Below are 25,254 nucleotides of genomic sequence, written 5' to 3' on the forward strand. Positions count from 1 at the left end.
TGTATATGCTCCCCTTGGCAGACATCGTTCACTCATTCGGCCTGGAGCTGGTCACATATGCTGACGATACTCAACTGATCGTCTCCGTGAACCAAACCATCGCCTCCTCGCCCAATCTCGAGGAATGTTTAGTGGCAGTTAACAAATGGATGGCCAGCTCTTACCTAAAACTTAATGGCGATAAAACGGAGCTGATGATTCTGGGAAATCCAAACATCCCCTGCCTGCTACCAAACTGGCCCCCATGCATGGGCACCCAGCTCCAGTCCAAACCTCAAATAAAGAGCCTGGGCATTTGGCTTGACGCCAATTTGAATTTCACCTACCAAGCAACAATCGTATCTGCCACTTGTTTTGGCTTGATGCGTATGCTCAGGAAGGTACTACCACTTCTCCCCCCACAAGCCTGCAGGATCATGGTGCAAGCTATCATCCTGTCCCGTTTAGACTACGGGAACGCGCTGTACCTAGGGGCCCCAGCCACCACAACAAAGAAGCTCCAGGTCACGCAAAATGCAGCAGCCCGTCTCCTGCTGGGCCTAAACAGGCGGGATTCAGGGACTGCTGCCCTAAAAAAACTCCACTGGTTACCCATCAAAGCTAGAACACTGTTTAAATCAATGTGCTTTATGCACAGGGCTATGTGGAAGGAAGCGCCAGCAATGATCTGCTCGCTGGCCATTCCATATCTCCCCCGCAGGTCGCTGCGTTCCAGCACAGCCTTTCTGGCCACCGAAAACCAAGTCAAACGTGCCAGATGGGGAGGCCGCTCCTTCTCCTGGAATGCAGCTAAGGCATGGAATTCTCTGCCAGTCTCCCTGCGTGGGGAACCTAATCTCCTAAAATTCCGGAAGGAATTGAAAACCCTTCTTTTCAAATAAACTACATCGCCTTTATCCGTCCTCCAGTCATTTCAGCGCTACGAGGCCTCCGGGTTGTCTGCGCTTAATAAAACCCATTTAATAATAATAATAATAATTTAATAATAATAATGTCCCAACACAAAATGGCCGCCGTGTTCACGTGAGATTTCACGACCGAAATCTCGCGTAGCCTGTTTCCAAGATGGCCGCCGCTATTCTTCAGTGTCCTGATTGGCCTTCTTTGCCTGACTTTGTGATGGCCGCCGAGATGTGCACTTCTCGCGAGCCCTCGCACTTTGATTTTCAAGCGCGAGGACCTCGCGCTTTCAATTACGGGCACTAGCGCTGATTACCGAACGCTCCTTACCGCGCTCAGACGTTTTAGTTGGACGCTGTCGGGGTGGGCTCCCGTGTAGCTCCTCGCGTCTTTCTTTGTTGTTCCGTGTTTCGTCCAGTGTCCTGCACGTGTGGCTTCGTCATGTGCCTTCGTCGCCAGATGTCGTGTTGTTTCTCCTCGCTTGCAGCGCATAGAACACAGGACACAGGTAGGTGATTATAGCTTCCTTTATTTCTTTTGTGGGGAGCGGGTCACAGCACGTCCCTCCTCTCCTTTGGTCATAGCTAGAATGTCCTCTTCCTGTCCCCTGACCGGATGTGGTGTCTGGTGACCTGGTCACCTCCCTCATGACCCACAGGGTCCTAGTGTCATCTGTCCCTACTGTCCTGTTGCCCTGTCCGTCGTCTGTTTGTCAGGTCATGATGCCCACAATCCTTGCAAGATGCTTGGAAAACAGCTATCAGCCCTATAAGTATGGACTGGTACTCACAGTTACAGCCAAGGGGGGTGGCCCGTCCCGTCCCTGGTCGCCCCCGGACGGCCACAGACGGCCCCGCCCTTCTCCCGGGCGCGACTTGTGTGGCAAGAGGCGTTCCGTGCTTATCTGGCGCCTCCGGGCGTAGTGCTGGTGTCACAGACGCGACCTGGGTGGCGGGACAGCTGGGAGTTGTGGTCTTTGTTCCCGGGTGCTCGCCGCTGTTACTGGCGAGCTGCCGTTTCCCTCATGGCGCCCGCTGCAGGAGTGGACACACGAGCCGTTCCCCTCACGGCCAAACAGGTTTGTCAGGAGTCCCCCAGGGAGCGCTCGGCGCTCCGCGCTTATCTGGCGCCTCCGGGCGCAGTGCTGGCGTCACAGACGCGACCTGGGTGGCGGGGCAGCTGGGAGTTGTGGTCTTTGTTCCCGGGTGCTCGCCGCTATTACTGGCGAGCTGGCGTTTCCCTCACGGCACCCGCTGCAGGAGTGGACACACGAGGCGTTCCCCTCACGGCCAAACAGGTTTGTCAGGAGTCCCCCAGGGAGCGCTCGGCGCTCCGCGCTTATCTGGCGCCTCCGGGTGCAGTGCTGGTGTCACAGACGCGACCTGGGTGGCGGGGCAGCTGGGAGTTGTGGTCTTTGTTCCCGGGTGCTCGCCGCTGTTACTGGCGAGCTACCGTTTCCCTCACGGCGCCCGCTGCAGGAGTGGACACACGAGCCGTTCCCCTCACGGCCAAACAGGTTTGTCAGGAGTCCCCCAGGGAGCGCTCGGCGCTTATCTGGTGCCTCCGGGCGAATTGCTGGCGTGACAGACGCGACCTGGGTGGCGGGGCAGCTGGGAGTTGTGGTCTTTGTTCCCGGGTGCTCGCCGCTGTTACTGGCGAGCTGCCGTTTCCCTCATGGCGCCCGCTGCAGGAGTGGACACACGAGCCGTTCCCCTCACGGCCAAACAGGTTTGTCAGGAGTCCCCCAGGGAGCGCTCGGCGCTCCGCGCTTATCTGGCGCCTCCGGGCGCAGTGCTGGCGTCACAGACGCGACCTGGGTGGCGGGGCAGCTGGGAGTTGTGTTCTTTGTTCCCGGGTGCTCGCCGCTGTTACTGGCGAGCTGCCGTTTCCCTCACGGCGCCCGCTGCAGGAGTGGACACACGAGCCGTTCCCCTCATGGCCAAACAGGTTTGTCAGGAGTCCCCCAGGGAGCGCTCGGCGCTCCGCGCTTATCTGGCGCCTCCGGGCGCATTGTTGGCGTCACAGACGCGACCTGGGTGGCGGGGCAGCTGGGAGTTGTGATCTTTGTTCCCGGGTGCTCGCAGCTGTTACTGGCGAGCTGCCGTTTCCATCACGGCGCCCGCTGCAGGAGTGGACACACGAGCCGTTCCCCTCATGGCCAAACAGGTTTGTCAGGAGTCCCCCAGGGAGCGCTTGGCGCTCCGCGCTTATCTGGCGCCTCCGGGCGCAGTGCTGGCGTCACAGACGCGACCTGGGTGGCGGGGCAGCTGGGAGTTGTAGTCTTTGTTCCCGGGTGCTCGCCGCTGTTACTGGCGAGCTGCCGTTTCCCTCACGGCGCCCGCTGCAGGAGTGGACACACGAGCCGTTCCCCTCATGGCCAAACAGGTTTGTCAGGAGTCCCCCAGGGAGCGCTCGGCGCTCCGCGCTTATCTGGCGCCTCCGGGCGCATTGTTGGCGTCACAGACGCGACCTGGGTGGCGGGGCAGCTGGGAGTTGTGGTCTTTGTTCCCGGGTGCTCGCCGCTGTTACTGGCGAGCTGCCGTTTCCCTCACGGCGCCCGCTGCAGGAGTGGACACACGAGCCGTTCCCCTCACGGCCAAACAGGTTTGTCAGGAGTCCCCCAGGGAGCGCTCGGCGCTCCGCGCTTATCTGGCGCCTCCGGGCGCAGTGCTGGCGTCACAGACGCGACCTGGGTGGCGGGGCAGCTGGGAGTTGTAGTGTTTGTTCCCGGGTGCTCGCCGCTGTTACTGGCGAGCTGCCGTTTCCCTCACGGCGCCCGCTGCAGGAGTGGACACACGAGCCGTTCCCCTCACGGCCAAACAGGTTTGTCAGGAGTCTCCATTTTTAGGTTTTGACTGGCGATGCGCACGTAGTGCGCATGCGCCAAAAAACCTTATGATTTGTGTGTGGGGTCGGGTATACGCCCCCTTCTCCCATTGGCTAGCTCCATAAATGGAGGCTAGCCATTGGGAGAGGGCTCTGTCCATCAATCTCGGACCAGATTCGGGGGCGTTCCCGAGAATTTTTGGCTTTTGGCGACGTCAGCCGAAAGCCTGTTCTTGGGAACGCCCCCGAATCTGGTCCGGCATTGACGGCACCCGGAAGAAGTCCAGGTGAGTGCTTGCTTTTATTTTTTGGCTGTTCCCACCCCCTCTCCTGCTCGCCGCGTCTCCGGCCCCCGTTCCCGCCCCCCTCCCGCTGGTGCCCGTGCTTTGCTCTACAATGCCCGTTCCCGCCCCCCTCCCGCCCCCCTCCCGCTCTCCGTGTCTCCGGCCCCCGTTCCCGCTCTACAATGCCCGTTCCCGCCCCCCTCCCGCTCTCCGTGTCTCCGGTCCCCGTTCCCGCCCCCTCCCGCTGGTGCCCGTGCTTTGCTCAACAATACCCGTTCCCGCCCCCTCCCGCTCTCCGTGTCTCCGGCCCCAGTCCCCCTCCCGCCTCCCTCCCGCTCTCAGTGTCTCCGGCCCCCGTTCCCGCTTTACAATACCCGTTCCTGCCCCCCTCCCGCTCTCCGTGTCTCCGGCCCCCGTTCCCGCCCCCCTCCCGCTGGTGCCCGTGCTTTGCTCAACAATGTCCTTGTTGCACCATTTACAAATCCAATATTTTCATGCCACAGCTCGTGCTCCTTCAGCCAGCCCGGATACTTTGCTCGGCCCCTCCATATCCGTGGATTGCTCAATAAACTGACTGCCAGCATGTCTGCAGTCAGCAACTTCTGTCCAACTGCAGGCTCCTCTGTTCTGACGGGGTCGCTCACTCACACCCGTTGGCGCCTGCACACAAGACATTCATTCACACAGACTCTCATGCACAGATCTCCCCTAGTCAACCCACAGCAATCCGTCCTGGCCAGCCTGTATTTTAGGGATCCCCTCTAGACAACGAAAGACCTAATGTGGGTTTACCTAACACATGGTGCGCTCACTGCTTGCCACTGGTAGGCATGACTGTCACTCGTTTAATTGCTTCTTATTCTTGGCTTCCTCTTGTGCTTGTCCCTCCCCTGGAGCACATCCCAGCACAGCCCTCAAGCCTACAGTGTGATTGACTGCGCGGGCGGGGCGGCTACATTGCCAAACACAGGTGCTTAGTTTTATTAATCTGAGGCCCGACCCCTGCTGTTGAGCACAGCGCTTGTGTGAGGACAGGGTTGGTTTCGAGGGCATCCGCACGATTGTGGGTGGCTCCCTTTTGTTTAAATAAAACAGTGACACATACATGGATCTCGGCAGGGTGTCCACGGTCAGGCGTGAGGACGCACCAGGACTGCAGATTTAAGCCAGCGGGGGCCCAATGACCCCTCTACTAGGGAGGCCTTTGCTGTGGCCTCTGGGAGCGCAGAACCTCTATTGGAAATGCTGTGGTGGGCAGGTCCTGGCAGGTCCTGGCAGATGTCCTTGGCATCGTTATAATTCCATAGCTACTTAGCGGAGTGTATTCAACACAGTCGAAGCGTCTCTACTGCTTCAGGCAGAGCACGCGCTCTGCGCAAACATTAGGCCAGCACATGACGCTCGCACTCGTCAGCCATGACAACCAACTGCAGGCAAGATCTGACTGCACTTGCCATGCGTTCTGCTAACCGGACAGCAGGCCTCTTTACCCCCTGTTGTATCTTTACATCCAACATCCGTGGCCCTTGCCGTTCCCACCCATGCATGCCAGAGCCGCAATGGTCATCCTTCCATGCTGTCATATTTCTAGTGGGTTGCTAAGGTCTGCTTATTATACACTGTTGTAAATACTTAATGAAATTTATAAAAAATTAATGAACTCGTCGTGCAGCTCTTTTGTTTAGTCCGCAGCATTATTTTGTATTTTCGTTAGAATAAGCGGTCTTTAATTGAACACGTTTTCTGTGTAATAGCATTGATCTGCCACCATTTTAAAATGACGTCTCTCTTTACATGATGCTGCGCCAGATGTTGTCTTTCCTGTATTTCCGTCAATTCGTGGCGGTAGCATTGGCTTAATGTCTTATGCTGCTCCTGTAGCGTCCTTACTTGTTGCTTAGGTTACGGCTCTGGGACTGGAGGGTGAAATGCGCATGCGTGCTTTTTAGTTCCACGGTACTTTAAAGAAGCATTGGACGTCGCTCTACTGTTCTGATAGGTAGCTGGTCATGATGGCAGACACGGAGTGCGGAGCTGTGCGGGAGCAACACAGGTTCAACCAACGCGCTCTGGAAACGTATCTGGGAGACCGACTACCAGGCTTCCCGTCCGGCACGCCGCACGTCCCGACTGTTAAGCAGTACAGGTAATTATTAGGACTCCGGGGCCACTGAGCACACCTGTGTAATATTCTAGGCTGCGCCTCGCACCTGTCGGAAAGTGCACTGAATAAGCTCTTGCATTCTTTGACAACTAGACATTACACGAATTGGCATACCCTTCAACCTCAAATTGCTACAATAGGGCAAGCGTTGCATAATATTTGGATATTCCGTAGAGTTCGTGTATCCCCCGCTCTTTGGCTATCTTCTGAAAATAAACGCCTCCTTGTCTGCAGCAGATCGAGGCAGCTGAGCTCATTTTCAGGCGGGGTTACTGAATGCTCAAATTCAGTTTAGGCTACAAATTATCAGAGACGTGTCTAATGCCTCCACAGTATAAGAAGCGACAGGCAAAAAAAAAGATTACAAAACTGAAACGTTTATGAGTGTAGCTACCATGAGGCCTTGAAACAAAGTGAAATACAATGAATGGAGCAGGGATTTAAGTGGGGGGGAGGGGGACTGACAAATTCATAAAATCGTATCCAGCAATGGATAGAAACATAGCAACATATTGTAGGCAATACACATTTAAGGTAAAAGGGCAGGACAACCCCTCAGGAATTCAAACATGACCTTGAGGCCGAACATAGATTCATGATGAAAATGCATTAATCTACCGAGGAACCACATCCTGCTTATGCAACATGCTTTCTTTAATGGAGTGTTAGTCTTAGAGAGCAAGTGTTGTAATGTAAATAGCACATGGTGACCTATACTTAACCCTTCTTGTCTGATTAACCAAAAGGAGAAATGGGTCCTGGAGGCCTATTGCTCAGAGAGTCTCGAATGAGGACAAGAGACAGCTAGAATGAGCCCACACAGGCCCTTATCAGACTGCTGTTTATTACTGAGATTAAAGAACAAATGTTTCGCTTTTAAATATGGTAAGCATACACTAAATTAAATTGACATATAAATTGTGTTCCCCTAGTAAAATGTCTTTTTTAAGTTCAACCTGATGTTTTCGACAAGTGGTGGTAAAGCATTATTTATTACATCTGACCAGCGCTCTGTGATTAACCCACCCTCCTTTGGCAACATTATCTCTTCTTGCTAGACTAGGAAACACGGGCAGAACTTCCTAAACATTTGAGTTCATGGGAAGTGGTGACCCCGTAATGTCAGTACTACCCTGCCAGCAATAACTCCCTTATAGCTGCCAATATTTCAGATTGCTGTGTGTGACACTTTCATAATTGCAGTGTAATTATAAAGTGACATTTCAACGACTATGAGTGACACCGAAGTGGAACAAAAAGACAGTGGCTGCTACCTGCCCAGCCACAGCGGCACCAGTGATCACACCAGCTAACTTTGGGATTATTAACAAGGACCCAGGGGACAAGCACGTTTATGTTGTCTCATTATCCATACACCCATCTATACACCCATTCATGCATGCACCCATGCATGCATCCACCAACTCATCCATGCAAGCATTACAACAAGAGCCCGCAGCTCTCCTTCGTCTCGCCCCCCCTTCCCTGAGCCCGCAGCTCTCCTTCGTCTCTCCTCGCCCACCTTCCCTGTGCCCTGCCCTGTTATTGTAAATGACAATGCCATTTATTTATGTTAAAAAAAAAATAAAAAAAAATGTCAAGAGCAATGCCAATAGCTCTAACTTTAACAAAGGCAAAACCATTGCATTGTTGATGAATCCCAAATGCAAAAATTGCACTCGCAAGGGCCAGATTCTCAGAATCTGGCCCTTTTGCGAGCGCATTTCGCTTGATGAATCTGGCTGATAGTTTTTTAGCAAAAAATGAACCACTGGTCTCTCAAGGATTTAGGAACAATGTCACTTGAACATTCAAGCTTGTGTAGGCCAGTCCTGTAAGAATACACAACTGCTATGTATGTTGTGAATACATTTATCACAGTAAAAGAAGGAAGCAAGGCAACAGCTGTCACTGAAAAAAGGGAACCCATAGGCACAAGATCAAATCTCTCAGCTGGTAAGCACGCCAAAAATGAAATAAATAAAGGCGCACGGAGGAAAGGCAGGGCAATCCGTCTCCATTCGTGTCCAGGAGTGTTACACACCCTGAAACGATTCTTCGATTGTTACCACCATAAAGTTGGGCTGCATAGCTGCTGGTAATAGATTCAGCTTAATCTGCAAGATAGTCTATTAGTGGGTCAATTGAAGAAGGTGGCCACTGGTAGAGGTATCAGTTTGGTACCATAAAAATAGAAGATGTAGTGTACCTCAAAAGAGATTATATCAGGTATTCCATTGTGTGGGCAGTCTTCTGACAGTTTAGACATTTCAAATGTAGAAAAGAGACACAATTTCTCCTTCGAAGGATACACTCTTACATCTTGCATATCCAAGACAGCCACCAGGTAGTGAACAGACTGGGACTGGGTAACATCGCATGGTTGACATAAAAGCAAAGGTGGTGTAGAATAGGAACTAGCAAAGAGTTTCCTCCTTTGTGCTGCCATCACAGCGAACACTTTGAGTGAAGGTTTGTGGAGCTAATTTGAGGCTGAATGGGAACACATTGTGTGTGTAATGATCTTCTCTGCATATGAACCTGAGAAGATTTCAATATTTTAGTTCAACTGGAATGTTAAAGTATTCATCTTCTTGGGCTCTGATTTCAGCCACTTTATTTCACCATCTGTATAGCTTCCAAAGAAGGTGTTCTCGGGTAATTGCGAAATATAAATAGAATGTTGGGCATTTGGCTTGAGTCCGCTAAGCAAAGCCCAATTATGTCTGAGCCGTGGCAATAACCTTTTAAAATTAAGACTACTGCTGCACTTTGATTTAGTTGGAAATGATCATTCTTTCACTGAGATTTCCCCAAACATTCCACCTCCTTCCTTCTCTGGAGCTCTTCTGCAAGACGTTGCAAGGATTCCACACAATCTGTCATACCTTCCCAATAGTCCAGTTGCTCTTGCAGTTTTCATTGACATGGCAGATCAATTACAAACCTTCATGCCAAACAAACTGAAGATAGTGCTCTTTTTGTCTAGAAGTAATGTCAAGAAAAGAGCAGTAGTGTGGCTTTTTCAGGCTACAGACCTAACTAGAGAATTTGTTTGAGAAATCACCCCAATGGAAAGTGTATCTTGCTACAGAGGCCTGTACTTCTTTTGAAGACAGCGTACGGCCAACTTAACAGAAGCAAGAGTGAGAAACAGACCATCACAGGTTCAATAAGGCCGGGAACCTGAGGCAACTTGAGTCTGGATTAGGCAGCAGAACGGTCCGCCTAGCTGCTCCTGTCGCCAGTGCCTCGTGAAACATTTTAATGTCTATGAGTGAAACTCATGATAAGGCAAAACCCGTAAATGCTGGAGAATATCTTCCCACACTTCATGAATCTGAAGTGGTAGTTGTAGCTCAAAATGTGTCTGTGTGTGCATGGGGGGCGGTGTGCAAAAAGTCCTATGAGAATGATGTCTTTGAGAAGTAATGTCTCTCCTTGGGGTGGGATGGCCATTTGAGTTGTATCTCTTTATGGTGGCCTCTCTGTGGTATACAAGACACATTTAGCTTGGAGTAGTGGATCCCCTATGCAGAGTTGCTGTCATCAGTCGGTGCTGGTGAAGGTGCCACAGGACGAGAGGCTCTAGGTGAAACTGGAGAGTCTGTAAGAAGTGCAATCACAATAGAAGTCTATGGTGCTGTCCGAGGCAGCGATATTGATGGGGACATTGGCATTTCTATTAGGAAAGGCTTGTGAAAGACATTTCTAGTGTGCTGTTTTTAATCTATAAACTGTTAAAAAATGTAATTGTCTCATTTTTAAACAAACACATTTTGTGCAAAAACACTAGTAAACACTTTAATTTGTTTAAAAAAAAGCAAGCTTGTTCCACAATTTTTCGCAAAAATATGGAAAAAACGGTTTATGTCCCAACAACAAAAAGTGTCAAATAAACTATGAAATTATTAGTGCTGTAGCCAGTGTCTAGAGTAGTAGGAGACCTAAGTGCTTGGAGTTTGTGGAGGCGGGAGACCACACATTCCTAGAAAAAAAGTATGGGACCAAAGAAAGAGGGGGGTCAGTGAAAGCAAAGAGAATAGGACAATGGAATGAGGATGAAGTGTTGGCGCAACGGAAAGAGGGTGGCATGGGGAAAAGGTAACCGAAAGATGTGGGTGGTCAGCAAGTGAAACTGCAGTGGAGTGAAGGATGGGAAATCTCCCATCTTCTTACAGAAAAAGAAAAAGCAGGATACAGTGAAGCAAAGAGAGGGCTATGAAGTGAAATGACCCAACAAAGGAAACAAAATTTTAATTCGGGGATAAGGTGGGAGAGAAAGAAGGCGGGATCGAGGGAGTGCTTTTCCAAAAAAGGCGGAAAAAGTATTGAAACGTGTTAAAAAATCGATTTAATTTAAAATTCATTTTTGCCATGTGTTAGACCTGTCTGGCTTTTTGCGTAGTCCCTCCAATTTATTATTTATTTTGTCCCCTTTTTGCCCCTCATACCTTTATTAATTTTTGTGTCCACTAACTTTTTCTAGGTGTTGGTCAAGCGGATAGGTGTTCTTTTCCCCCTCATAGTCTTTCACCTCAGGCCTAGAGGCCTGTTGTGACAGGAATAAAGTTGGAAATACAAAATGGTGGCTACCAACTGCCCTAACTGCCAAACCCAGGACCAGTCCCATAGAGTAGTATAGGGCGTTCCAGAACCTTCTGGTCCCTTCTGGACCTCTGAGGGTCAGCCTATAAAAGGCGGAATGCTGGACAGCCATTTTGTCTAACCAGAGAGAGTCAGCTGGAGGACAGGCTGTAGCAGAAGGTGGGGGTAGGATAGTCAGAGGGTTGACCTACTGATTCACCACCCTTCCTCCCTTGGGTTACGTGACTTGTCCCGCTTCATGGGATTCCTGGAGACCCTGGGCGCCTGACCAACCTCTAGTGGAGAGATAGGGGTGTGAGAAGGAGAAGGAGACTGCGGCGCTGTGGAGCGCAGTCCTCTGCCCAGTGGAAGAGACTTTGAAAGAATGACCCTCATCCCCTGACACCAGCCTCCATCCAGTATTGAGTGGTAAAAGGACTTTGTTAGGGTTAGGAAGTGGGAGCTGATGTGAGAAGAGATCCAGCGCTGTTTCCCACCTTCCTGGGTATTGGGGAAGGCTTATGCCCATGTGTCCCTGAAGGTCCTTACCGGACGTGCAGTCGGCAGATCCCCTGATTTCCTTGTGAACTAAAGAAGGGTGAGGGGTGCCGATTTCCCTGAGGCAGCGCCGCCTCAGCTGTGTGCGGGACCCCGGGGGCCCTGGTCGCGTTGCTGTGGTAGCGCCACTGTGGTAAAGGAGAAGGTGGGACGAGACACTGTCCAGTAAGCGCCATCGCGCATGCCCCGAGTGAGGAGAAGGTGGGGGGCAGTCACTGTTTGAAGGCGCCATCGCGCATGCCCCGAATAGTGAAGCTAACCGTGGAAGGAGGGGCCGGGAAGTGAGCAGGCCCGCGTAGGAGACGCTTCTAGCGTCAGGTGATCGGGACCGACTCCCGCCTGGCATCGCTAGTCTCCCGCATCTGCGCAGTTGAACCACTGGGAGAGTGACGCCCAGACCGGCGGGAAGAAGAACGTCGAGGGAGCAGGTATCGGCGCTTCTCCGCTCCTAGTACCTCTTTCCCTGCTGGAGCTCCAACACGGAGGAGCGGCGCTGAGCAGTGGGGAAGGAGCGGAAGCCTGTCATGGGTACCTGCGAAATTGGTGTTGTTTTCCCCGCGCCAGCACCGAGCTAAGCAGCTGGTTGGGGGAACTTAGCAGACTCGTCAGTTGCCGGCTGTCAGCCCAGATACCGGAGGACTTTGGCAGTGCCGCTCCCCAAGACAGTAAGGAGAGAGTGGGTGAAGGGGAAAGCTGAGCACTCCTAGGGTTTAAGCACCTCAGGGAATAGAGGAGTGGGAGTCAAGAAAAGGTCTTTCCCTTCTGAGGAAAACTAGTCTCAGTGCACGTGAGAAGTGCCCAAGCTCACTGTTGTTTCGCCTATTACTGTGACTAAGTGGGTGAGGAAGAGTTCCTCATGGAAGCTGCAGGTGCTCATGTAAAGGCTTAAGAAAACCTCTCATTAAATGTGTATCTTTTGAGTGGATAGAGGTGTTAAGGGAGCTAAAGGTTTAGATACTGTAGAGAAGACAAAGCCAGTAAAGTTTAGAGACTAATGTAATGAAATGTACTATTGTTGTTGTTTATTAATGCAAGCTAACACTGCTGAAAATAATTCTACTGAGATAAGTTAGCATTTCTGAATGTAGCATTTCTGACTTAATGACATCTGAATTTATCGAGCCGTAATTTTTCCACAGACAGAGAAGTAATATTAATTCTCCTGATCAAATGTGTAATTTTCAATTGTGAATTCTAGAACCAAGAGAGCAAATATATTATTTTTATAAACCAGTACTTATTTTTCCAACATTGGTGTAGTGTCCTTTTTATGTGTTATTGCGTGGAATTACTGCTGGGTGGTTTGCAACCTTCACACTTGTGCCTCTAGTATTGTGTCTTACCCTAGGCCAGGCTACCTTAGAGGACCTGACATCCCAGGTTCCAACACCATGAAATACATTAATCGGGCTGTGTATGTCAGACTCATGAATGCCATTCATTTTGAGAAATTAGATATAGTCTAACAAGGAGAGTCGTCAAACTAGGTTCCACAAAGTTTTGTTTTCTTCAATTTCACCTGCAATAAGAAAAATATGTGGTCTTATAACAACATCACCGAGCTCACTCTTGGCTTTTGCCTTCCATCACAAAACTTAAATAACTGGAGGATTATTAACAAATAAGTAGCCTCATACTAATAAGGGAATCCTTTTGCCTTTGCGCTTGCAATATTCTACACATGCAGGAGCACAGGCAAAATGCAGCTGAGTGAGCCCTTTACTGAAGCGGTAGGCTGTTAGTATGTCCATCAGGGAACACTTTGGGCGGGAACATGGAAAGACCTATCCCTGGGCTCCTACTTCACAAAGAGTGGGACAGTCAGAAACTGCAAACCCGGTGGATTTCATGATGGACACCAGCCCACCCAGGGGCCTTGCACCTGATTGGTAATTGCAATCAACCCTCCTGAGTCCCAGACATTCCGCAAGGCGTTCCCATTCCCATCCACCGTACCCACTGTACAATGATCGCTGCCGCCATGACAGCAGATAAGGAATAGTGGCTACACTAGGAAGTGATTGAGCTAGGCCAAGCCTCTCACTTGAACAGAGCTGCTCTTCTGTGCACCAGCCTGTACTAGAGGGTCCTACAGGCTTGGAGGAAGCAGACCTGTTAGTCATAGAAGAGGCTGCTGAAAGCTGTGGAGGATCTCGTGATTTTAAGAGTGGGCATATCCCCCTGGAAGGATCAGACTCTGAAAACAGATGAACTCACGCGTCTTAGGTGTTGCTTGTCTACGAGGTCCTTCAGCATCCTCCGCTGCCAGTTCATTGTGTTCTCCCGGGTTTTTCGCTCTTCAAGGTACCTCTTCTCCATCTCACTGAGCTCCGACTAAACAGTATCAATAGCAAAGATGACACCAAAGTAAATCAGGAAAAGCAGAATGAAGAGAGCAGAAAGAGCAGGCAAAATGAAGGAGGAATAAGGCAATTTAAGGCCATTTCTAGTTTACAACCCATTAAGGTAAACAGAAATTAAAGGTATTGAGTAATGTTTGATTTTCACGTGCTTATACACTACTTGGAACCACGATTAGGTATCTCAATTACTGGGCAACATGCTGAATTCATCACTATAAGCTTTTTCCTGTGAGTCATTCCTCCCTGTTCACTGATTTACCTTCCTTTTTGTTCATTTCAGCAACCCGACAAGCGGGGTAATCACATCCCTGTGTAAATCGTGCAGCCATCTTTGACTTGTGAAACTGTCTGTTGCTGCCATGTCTCCGTCTATTGATCTACATCTTGTGTTAAGCACAGATTGACTTGCATCTTCCACATACTAAGGAGACCCTTATTATTGATTCATATTTTAATATTTCATACATTGGCGTTGTGAGGTTGTTATAACCTCCCCTAACATTTCGGTTTGCACACATATTGATCTGCCAGCCATGACTGACACATTGGGAATTACTCAAAAACAAGGGCTATTTTCCATAGGGAAATGGGTAGTTTTCTGTCTGTTAAAATGTGTAAAAAATAATGATAAAAAGAAGTGACATGCTTATTTATCTCGAGGATGGGTCTGTTAGGAAGTAAATGATACATGTGGGATACATAGCACAGAGAGAGATGGGGATCTGACAGGAAGTGATAGAAGCAAGGAGAGTGATTGAGAAGGAGGGGAAAGAGATTATGGTTTCAAGAAGATTAAAAAACATAGAGATACAAGTAAAGATTTATGAAAGAATAAGAGGTTGAGTAAACATGGAAAGATAAGCGAATAGGAATGAAGACGTATGGCAAGTGGGAGGTGTGGGAATAAGAAATAAAAGAAACGTGATCAGATCGAAGGGAACAGAAGAGTGCAAGAAATAAAGCAGAAATCACCGTATGGGCCTTCAAATCTGGAAGGACGCTGAAGAAGCTAGATGAGAACAGGCAACCAAAACAAAGTACGCAGAGGTACGCAGAAGTAAAAGAGAAGAAAAATGAAGAAAAGAAGTGGCGCAAGTAAAAAAGGAAATATGGTAAAGACTATATGGTCAAAGCATGAGAGCATTTTCTCCCTGGCAGAGCTTACCGTAATGATGTCTCTGGCAATGCTGGCTTCATCTGCCATGCTGGTCATTATCTCCAGCTCATGGCTGTAAGAGTTCACCGTGTCTGCCATCACTCCCAGGCTCAAGGGGAAATACAGCACTTCCTGGAGGACATTTAAGAAGCATGGGCATTACACAGCATGAAGAAAAGTGTGGGAGCTATGCAATTTCCGTGGATAAAGGATCTACTATTGCTGGAAGAAACTTATTTGAGAATGACTGATTTTCAGTGTTGCTACATTCAACCCAAGCCTAGCCAAGCCATTCATGAGAACATAACCATTGGCCACTAATATAATTTTGCATGTGGAGGTCAGTTCTGATAACTGCTATATGGAGTGTTCAAGGAACAGCTAAACAAGGATCGGCAATAAACGTATAACATTTTAGTTTCAATGGGTGATTTAAGTTAGTGAACTATATGCATCAGGGCACCCCTAACGCCAAATGCTGTTACCATTTTTTGCTACCTGGCGAATGGTTCGATCAAGACAATAGTTTTAGCATTGAACACTATCAGTGTCTGTGATTTGCATCCCATTGCATCAATATTCAATAAGCGGGAGAGATGGCAGGCCACCATCAGTTTTAAATCTGCGTGGTTGCCTTGAGGCTAGTAGGAGCCACTGATATCATAGTTGCCTCCAGTGTTTGTTTCATCTGTATCTACCAGTCTCCCAATATCCCAACCTCACTTTTAGACCCCTTTATTTGTATTTAGTCGCCGAACTACCTCTTTCCTTTGACCACTGAGTTGTTTAAGGTAATCTAATAACTTGGCTTGACTGTACTAATATTACAGCTTCACACATTTTTCAGAATAGCGTGAAAGCCTTAAAGTGATAACATTTATTACTCACCCCAGTAGGAATATTCTGGATTACATTTGTGTCTGCAAGGAAAATAATTCTGCCTTTACACCTCTGAAACTAACATGGACACATACTTTTGGGAAATATTTTAAGTTACTATTCAGTGTTGGATCCTGGAGGGAGATCTCCAAGGAAGGAATTAGTCCCCTCTTTCGTGAAGTTATTGCAACTATGTATGCCGATACCTTTTCAGGAGGGTCCTAATGAGAGTTGGAAACCCACCTAAAAGGTTTTACTGAAGTGATTGCAACCAAGTGCCTTGCTCAAATGTAAAAAGAAGTCCTGGGCCTGGTTCACAAACAGCTAGCAGAATAGAAAACAAGTCCACTGAGCTTTTTGAGTGCTTACCATCACTCCTATGACAGAAAGGTGTTAAGACTGTTGCATAGTTGGTTGATCCTGAGCTGTGCTGCTTGAAGGTTTTGAGGAGTTATTTTTGTCTTAAACGCATTTGCATTGCTTTATTAAGAAGGGTAATATATTATGGCGTATATTATTACGTGCAAGAGGTGAGCTAGGGAATTATACTAGATATGTGGTTCTGTGTTATCTCTTCTTTCTGATTTCAATAATGGGCAGAGAAGAGAACATGCAGAATGACTGAAATTACTAGGTGCAAGTGTAATGACGGTTAGGGAATTCAGAGAAGTAAGCGGCAAAAATGAGCGCTTCTATAACAGTACTCATTTCACGCTGAACTCAAGCTTTCAGACTTCTTCCTACACCCTTCAATGAACTCTTATCAAGGCTTTAAAGGCTTCCCAATTTCACATGTTTGCATTCACATCCTGCTCCTATGACATTCTGATGTGGCTCAGTATCCTAAAACGGAAATGGATATTCTACAAATTCCCCCTCTGTTACGGGTCCTCATTCTCTTGTTGTATGGTTGTCTTTATCACTTACCCTTTCTTTTCTCAAATTACATATCTGAGAGAGATCATTGTGAACAAGGGTCTGAGGATTCTTCAGTTGTTGCACAGGGCGTGTTTGATTTATTGGCAGTCACCCATGTGTTGAAAAGGCAACTCCTTGGACGCTCATGACGAGCTCAGCTCGTCATGGTGTACACCTCCATACACTCATGACGAGCTGAGCTCGTCATGAACAATGGAATATCCAAAATGTCAGCACAGGAGGAAAATAACACTAGCATCGATGTGGTTAAAGCCCCAGTTGACGAGTTGAAATGTATTGTTACCAGATCCCCTAGCATTGCCATATGGGTTATTAAAATGCTACTGAACTGGAGTGGAGAAAAATCCAATTGATTCCAGTTGTATATTGAAACTGGCTATTAGTTCATATTTGGATCCGTTGGTTTCTTTTGAAAAACAGTAGAATTTCATCCATTTTGCCAGTGGATATATACCATCCAATGTCCAAAACAAATATGTTGCATCTGGATCTAACTGGTCAACTGGAGGTTTCACCGGGGCTGATTAGCATTGTGTATTGAAACTATTCAGCATATACCTATACAGTGCAGGAAAGTGGGATGTGTACTTATCATACCACACCACAATGAAAGCACCCAGGCTGTGCACCAGTACATATGATAAGCAGGCCCATGTCATCTGTAACCCCTCAGTCATAACTGTCCTTGTTTTTTAGCCAATCACACTTTGCATGATGTGTCTTTTAAGCCTACACATATGATGGGAAAAGTGAAACTGCAAGTCCAAGAGTACTGCTTGACATTTGAAAAGCAGGACTGGTGGACGTCTCATGAGTGGCAGCGTGGCAACTGTGGGCCAGGGATCACTGACATAATATAGATTGACAAAATATAGACTTACCAAAATATAGTCACCAAAATATAGAATGCCAAAATATCGAATTCCAATCTACAAACAGGTAAGTACAAAAATATCGAATCCAAAATATAGTCTGTAAAAAATATAGTCAGTCAAAATATCGAATTTTTTTAAACGTCTTAAAGTAATTTAAAATTAATGAAATAATAAATATAATTAACTAAAACATACTTAAAAATACTCAAATTACCTTAAAATTAAGATATAATTAATTTAAGTTATTAATAAAAAATGTACAATATTTTACCGTAGGATAGCAGGAGGGTAACATTTAATATTACTACTCCAGTGAGTGCAACAGTAGGGAAAGCGTTGGATAGCGTAGGGGTGAAAAATACTATTCCCACTCTAGTGAGTGCAACAGTAGGGAAAGCGTTGGATAGCGTAGGGGTAAAAAATACTATTCCCACCCCAGTGAGTGCAACAGTAGGGAAAGTGTTGGATAGCGTAAAGTTATTAATAAAAAATGTACAATATTTTACCGTAGGTTAGCAGGAGGGTAACATTTAATATTACTACTCCAGTGAGTGCAACAGTAGGGAAAGCGTTGGATAGCGTAGGGGTAAAAAATACTATTCCCACTCTAGTGAGTGCAACAGTAGGGAAAGCGTTGGATAGCGTAGGGGTAAAAAATACTATTCCCACTCCAGTGAGTGCAACAGTAGGGAAAGCGTTGGATAGCGTAAGGGTAAAAATTACTATTCCCACTCCAGAGAGTGCAACAGTAGGGAAAGCGTTGGATAGTGGGAGAGTAAAAAATACTATTCCCACTCCAGTGAGTGCAACAGTAGGGAAAGCGTTGGATAGCGTAGGGGTAAAAAATACTATTCCCACTCCAGAAAGTGCAACAGTAGGGAATGTGTTGGATAGCGTAGGGGTAAAAATTAAAATTCCCACTCCAGAGACTGCAACAGTAGGGAAAGCATTGGATAGCGTAGGGGTAAAAAATACTATTCCCCCTCCAGTGAGTGCAACAGTAGGAAAAGCGTTGGATAGCATAAGGGTAAAAATTACTATTCCCACTCCAGAGAGTGCAACAGTAGGGAAAGCGTTGGGTGGCGGGAGGGTAAAAATTACTATTCCAACTCCAGAGCGTGCAACAGTAGGGAAAGCGTTGGATAGTGTAGGGGTAAAAATTACTATTCCCACTCCAGAGAGTGCAACAGTAGGGAAAGCGTTGGATAGCGTAGGGGTATAAATTACTATTCCCACTCCAGAGAGTGCTACAGTAGGGAAAGCGTTGGATAGCGTAGGGGTAAAAAATACTATTCCCACTCCAGAGAGTGCAGCAGTAGGGAAAGCGTTGGATAGCGGGAGTGTGAAAATTACTATTCCCACTCCAGATAGTGCAACAGTAGGGAAAGCTTTGGATAGCGTAGGGGTAAAAATTACTATTCCCACTCCAGAGAGTGCAACAGTAGGGAAAGCGTTGGATAGCGTAGGGGTAAAAAATACTATTCCCACTCCAGAGAGTGCAACAGTAGGGAAAGCGTTGGATAGCGGGAGGGTGAAAATTACTATTCCCACTCCAGTAAGTTTAACAGTAGGGAAAGTAATGATTTAATATATTATTAAAAATAAATTAAATATCAATCCTAATAAAACATTAATTGAAATTAATAACCAATTTAATATTATGTAATAATTAATTAGAAATACAACTACATATTAGTTATTAAAAATTAATAACCTATTCATAATTATTTACCAACTAATTAATTTTCAATAACAAAAACTAATTAATAATACAAATTAATACCAATTACAAATTAACAGTAAATTAATTATCAATACACAAAAAGTATTTTAACATGTAATTAATTACAATTACATTACTTCCCACCCTATTCCCCTATAAACCCACATCCGACTACAGAAAATACATTAATACAATTATCATAATTATCAAATATTTAATTAATACAAAATATTTACCAATTAATAAAAATTAATTGCCAATTAATAGAAATTAATTACCAATTAAAAATTAATTAACAATAAATTTAAAATCAATACCAATGAATGAAAAAAATTATTTACTTTATTACAATTAAATTACTTCCCACCCTATTCCCCTATAAACCCACAACCCGCTACAGAAAATAAATTTAGAAAATAAACATAATTAACAATTAATCAATTAATACAGATTAATTGGCAATTAATAAAAATTAATTACCAATTAAAAAATAACAATAAATTCAAAATGAATACAAATAAATAAATACAAATATTTAATAAATTACAATTAAATTACTTCCCACCCTATTCCCCTATAAACCCACAACCCGCTACAGAACTAAAAAGCAAAATGTAATTAAAAATTAATAATTGCTAAAAATTAATATTTAGTTTAATATAATTAAATTACTTCCCACCCTATTCCCCTATAAACCCACAACCCGTTACAGAATTAAATTACGCAAAAATTAAATAACATACAATTCATTACTTAAAATACATTAAACATACATTACAAAAATTAATATACACTTTTCACACATATACTAACATACAAAACACTTTAAAACAATTGATATTATTAAAAAATCGATATATTTAATGCCTATATTGTATACTTCGATATTTTGACTTCTATATTTTGAAAATCAATATTACTTACCTTAAATTCGATATTTTTAACCACTATATTGTGTCCATTCGATATTTTGTCCATTCTATATTTTTACTTCGATATTATGTCCATTCTATATTTTGGAATCGATATTATGACTGTTTACCTTTTTGATTATTATTGAAGTGCTGCAGATGGATCACTTACCTCCTTCAAGTAATCCAAGATTTTCAGGTATGTTCGATGGATGGCATTGGCAGCAGCCAGCTTGGTCTCCACCTTCTCAATGCTATTCTCTAGCTGACGGATTTTCTGCAAGAAAACAAAATTATCCTTCCAAGCTGTGCAAGTCCCCAGAGTTAGAAGCAAAGAATCCCCCAACCACTCCCAACCCTAATCAAGGGCCTCAAAGTGCTTTCAGAGCAATACAAACCTTGAAAACAGCTGAATATCTGTAGAGAAGACATGCCTCTAGTTCTTGGACATTCTGGACATGGTTCATTTCTTTAAGGAAAAACACAAGCAGGATCACATGCTTACCACCCAGTGGGTCGACACGTGAGTCCTTTGGTGGGATCAAGGCCACTAATGGGCTCATTTCTAAAGGCTCTTTAAACTTACAGCTTGAGTGGTGATCCCAGACCACATTGACCCCCACCCTGAGTTCTAATGGCCTTGCATGCGTCAGCTGGCTTCGGCTTCATTGTTATAGCTTCTTCGAGACATTACTTCTTGGTTGATATTCACTGATGGACACCATGGAGTAGATTCTACCACTTCCCTTTTCATGCTCTTGGCTAGAGGGGTGTGGCCAGTTGTGAGATGTGGAACCCCACAAGAATGGAAAGATCAACCAATCAATGCTGACTACAGCAGAATGATTGCTGCATATTGTTTTGTTTCAAGTTTATATAAATCATCTGGCCTCGCTAATGGCTTGTGAAAGGTGGGGTCTGATTTTGTTGTGCCTGGTTTGGAGTGCTTTATGGCATTCTGCAATCTAGAGTCCATGAAACAAGGGCGTGTTGTTGGTTCTGAGTACTTGTGTGAGGCCATTTACAGCCAGCAAATTTTCAAGCTTACGATCACCTCATCTGCAATTTGAACTATTACTACTTCTGGGTACTTGGACTGATCGTCTCGCATGACTAGCGGTACTTTAAAACTCATAATAACCCTCAAGCACAGGTTGTTCAGCATATATTCAGTGATCATGCGGCTGTGGCATCTGCCAAATGCACGCTTCACCCTATACTGGACACGCCCTCACTAAGGAATGTGTGGGTGTCCTTTATGGGCAGTAGCATAACTGCCTACTACAACTACTGGTCAGAGAATAGCAGCCAAGGTTATGAAAAAGTAGACATTTTAGATATCAAAGAAATTGATGAAAACAGCCGACCCAAAAATCTCTACAGGAGATTGGAACCAATTCACTCCGCAGGTAGAGAGATGTGCACTATATTAAAGAAAGGGCTGGAAGATAGATTGAGAGGTGGTAGTGTTTTTAAGCACTTAAAGTGTTAGGCCACCTGCACTTTGTATTGTTTTTTAATAGGACTTTTGTTTCATTTGTAGTGGGGAAGGAACTGGGATGTAAGATCTTGAAGGATGTCCCTTAAACCTTGCATGAGCTGTTTCTGCTCTAATATCTTAGATGCCCCAAGCGTTACTTTAAATCTACACGTCTGTTATGCCCAGACTAAGAAGACACACAAAATAAATATCTGAGAATAACTTTCCTCCCAAGGAGGCAGAAGTGAAATGTTATTGGGTGAAACCTGGCATGCAAAGATTAAGCATCACCTTACTTGAATATGGCAGGAGTGGATGTCTACTCTTTCCCATGAAGCCTCGGGAATGGTCCAGATGGACATAACTCCTTTTTGTACCTCTACGTTGCACTAATGGACTACATTTTTCGTCTACGGGTGGAAGTGTTGGTGACAAAGAGAGAGAGAAACTCAGATTATTTTGTGGGCACTGCGCAGAGAACCAGTTCTAAATTTTGCTGTGAATGTGTTGAGTCTTTTTACTGCTGGTCCAACAAGCCTAGTGGAGAACATGGATTATCAGAGGCCCTAAAGACGCAGGTATTGCAGAACCACACGTCTAACCGGTTACGGAGGTGGAAGGTAACATTAGTTTATGTACTTATTCAAAGTTTACCGCAGATTAAGCAAAAATATTTTCCAATTAGTTGAAATGTCCTTGTTGACTTTGAGAGAGCGCAATTTGAATGAAAAGTATATCTGTACCATATTTACAAGCATATCGCATACACGTAGAAGTTGTAACATGAAGGAGCACTTGTAGCGCATAAGTTAGCTGATGTAACTTAGGTAATAGGAATTGTATCTGTATTCACTTTAGAATATGCATTAGAAAGACCGTATATATAATGGTCTAATATAGAAATGTGAAAATACTTAAACGTGCTAAACTGAATATACGTATGTAATCATTAGAAGGAGAAAGCTGTGAAATATAAAACGAAGAAATGTGTAGACTATATAGCACTGTGTAGAAACGAGAATGTAAATGTTGTATTTTATGTAACATGGATTCAAGTATAATCACCGATTCGCTAATTCGATTATATATATAAGTATGTGTGTTAAAGGTTATACTGTGTAGAAGAAGGAGTTTTAGAAAGTGTGGTCATGTGTGATTTTAACCTAACTGACCAAGGGTTCGCAAGAGCGTAGTCCGCTGTATGTAATTTAGTGGGCTCACAGGAACAGGGGATAGCCTTGATCTGTACGTGCGAGACAAGAGTCAAAGGTCTTGTTAAATTTAAGGTGACAATGCTGGACGAAGTTTATGGCCTAAGTGAGATAAGAGACGCTTGGAATTTGGGGTCTTGTTTAGAAATGACCGTTCACAGGACCAAACGAGGTTATAATCACAACCATAATGAATGGAGTTCTGTTGAGGTGATAGACTTTGCTCTGAAAGTGTCAACTGGAATGTCAATGAAGTCACCAGCACGAAGACGAAGATGGTGCCTAAGAAGCAAGGTCAACTTAACGGACGACGCGAAGAGATGAAGCTATGGAAAAACCCAAGAATGAGAGCATGTGTAAATGTATACGTGGTGGGCATCAAGGGGCGTTCCACCCATACTGTGATTGTGTATTTAGGGACAGCACCCTGGGGAGAGGATAGCGCAGATGGCCTGAGGAGTCAGTGAGAGAAAGAGCAGAGCGCAAGAGAACAGTAGGCCGAGGACCCTTAGAGAGCGGATGGGTAGGCAGAGAGGGTACTGTTTCTCGATGTAAGTTACCATTAGAGGCTAAGAGAGTTTGAACTTCTTTGGAAGTCAAACTGCTGACACCTTTTTTAGGTAAGGAACTTGCGAAGTAGGGATGTCACCTAGTATAGAGTAGGGACAGAATTAACTTGTTATTTTCTTTTTATAGATGACGCAACGGATCCACTTTGTGTCTATGCTTTTTAATCTGTTGATTCTGGAATTGATTTTAATTGTATTCTTTTGTAGACTTAGATTCTTTAGGGAATTTATGTTCCTTTTAGTTCCTGTATACTTGTTGAATCTTATCCTGAGAGGATTGTATATGCAACTGATTCTTATTTTATATTAAAACGTTTAAACTTTATCAGTCGTAAGTGGTTCTTCAGAGTTGCCTCAGTCTATTGGGGTTGATTTAACCTATGTGGGTTTGCCTTTTACTCAATAACAGAAAATAATCGATCCAAAAGGAAGAATGAGATAGGTATCTAGGTCATCAGAAAAGGTATCAAAATCTCATTCCCCGCAGTTGGTAGCAGAGAAAGATGGTTTTCTTCTTGAGGAAGACAACCTAGGTCAGGTCTAGATTACCCCAAGGTCCCTAGTCATCGACGACCAGAAGAAGAATCCCTGCCGAAGAAGGTGCTGACGGTGCGAGAGAAAAGCAGCAGAGTCGGTCGAGAGTGAGTATAAGGGTCATGCGTTGCCAGATTGCGGTGTTTTGTGTTGTACTTGTGTTGTAATGTCAAGCGGAGTTGAATGCCTGTAGTGTGATTGAGGGAAGGTTGTGAGCGCGCGCAACCGGATAAAATCTTAAGATCCAAGGAAGGGCTTAAGTGGTTCGGGTGTATCGAACACCCAGAGTAATTGTCTACCATTGTAAAGGGGGTCATGAGGTACCATTGATCGCCCTTAGGACCGATGATAGGGGGAGTGACAGAGTGAGTGTATGAGTAACGGACGCTGGTCGGACGTTTACTGTGTGTAAGTAACCTATCAGTTAAGGCGAGCGTCTGAACGTGAGAGGAAAGACGTCTCGTCAGTTGAGGTGACAATTACAGTTAGACTGTGGACGTACAGTCAAGAAAAGTGATCGCTTGGACGGAAGTAGTCATTTTTCGGCGTATGAATGAAAACGCATGCAAGATCGTGAGACGAGTTGAGAAAGGAGGGGAACTGCTGCAGAGGGGACGAGTGACGTCAGCGTAGAGCCGCGCTGAGATTGGTCGGTCAGCGTAGAGTCGCGCTGGAATAGGCTGGTCAGCGAGAGCCGCGCAGGGATTGGTGGTTGTCAGCAAGAAGTAAATAAGGAAGAGAATTAAAAGGAAAATCGTAGATTTTGAAAATGAAGTGTTTTAAGCGTTTAAGGGCGATCTTTAAGAGAGATAGAGGAAGCTCGTATGCAGGGGAAGAAGCCCCACCAGAAGGCACACCAGCTTATTATATGGCTGTGAATGTAGGATTACACTCCATACTATGGATCTCCGAGTGGAGTAAGCTAACAGAAGGAAATGAGGAACTGACGTTCCCGAGATACGGGACGTTTAGGATAGAAGTATTGAACCAACTGAAAGCGGTAATGCTAGCAACGAGACCTCTACCGAGGCCAACACAGTTCGAAGCCCTTAGTGCATGGTTTAGAACGGCACACGAAAAGAGCTTGAATAGGCGCCAAGAAAGAGTGAGACGATCGGTAAAAGCAAGGCAGGATGCTAAATGGGATGATGAAGCTAAAAAGTGGAGGGTGCAGAAGATAGAAGCAGACAAACTGTTCACAATGCTAGAGACTACGGGAGAAAAGAAACCTCTAGAAGAAGATGAGGATAGCGAGCCGGATGAGGATCTGATAGAGAGGCTATTATTAGATAGAC

The 25,254-nt window shown here is 45.6% G+C and overlaps 1 protein-coding gene across 1 annotated transcript in view; it reads right to left on the bottom strand.

Annotated features, from left to right (window-relative positions):
* CCDC183 (coiled-coil domain containing 183) overlaps nucleotides 1-25,254 on the bottom strand; it is a 319,356-nt gene that overhangs the window by 269,268 nt on the left and 24,834 nt on the right. Inside the window, exons 5-7 of the mRNA XM_086919361.1 lie at nucleotides 20,338-20,442; nucleotides 14,848-14,970; nucleotides 13,537-13,653 (exon numbers count right to left, since the gene is read on the bottom strand). Of these exons, the coding sequence (XP_086775487.1) occupies nucleotides 13,537-13,653; nucleotides 14,848-14,970; nucleotides 20,338-20,442 (345 nt within the window). The remainder of the gene's footprint in view (nucleotides 1-13,536; nucleotides 13,654-14,847; nucleotides 14,971-20,337; nucleotides 20,443-25,254) is intronic.

The sequence above is a fragment of the Lissotriton vulgaris genome, chromosome 5 (genome assembly GCF_964263255.1).
Source record: "Lissotriton vulgaris chromosome 5, aLisVul1.2, whole genome shotgun sequence".
Taxonomy (NCBI): Eukaryota; Metazoa; Chordata; class Amphibia; order Caudata; family Salamandridae; genus Lissotriton; species Lissotriton vulgaris.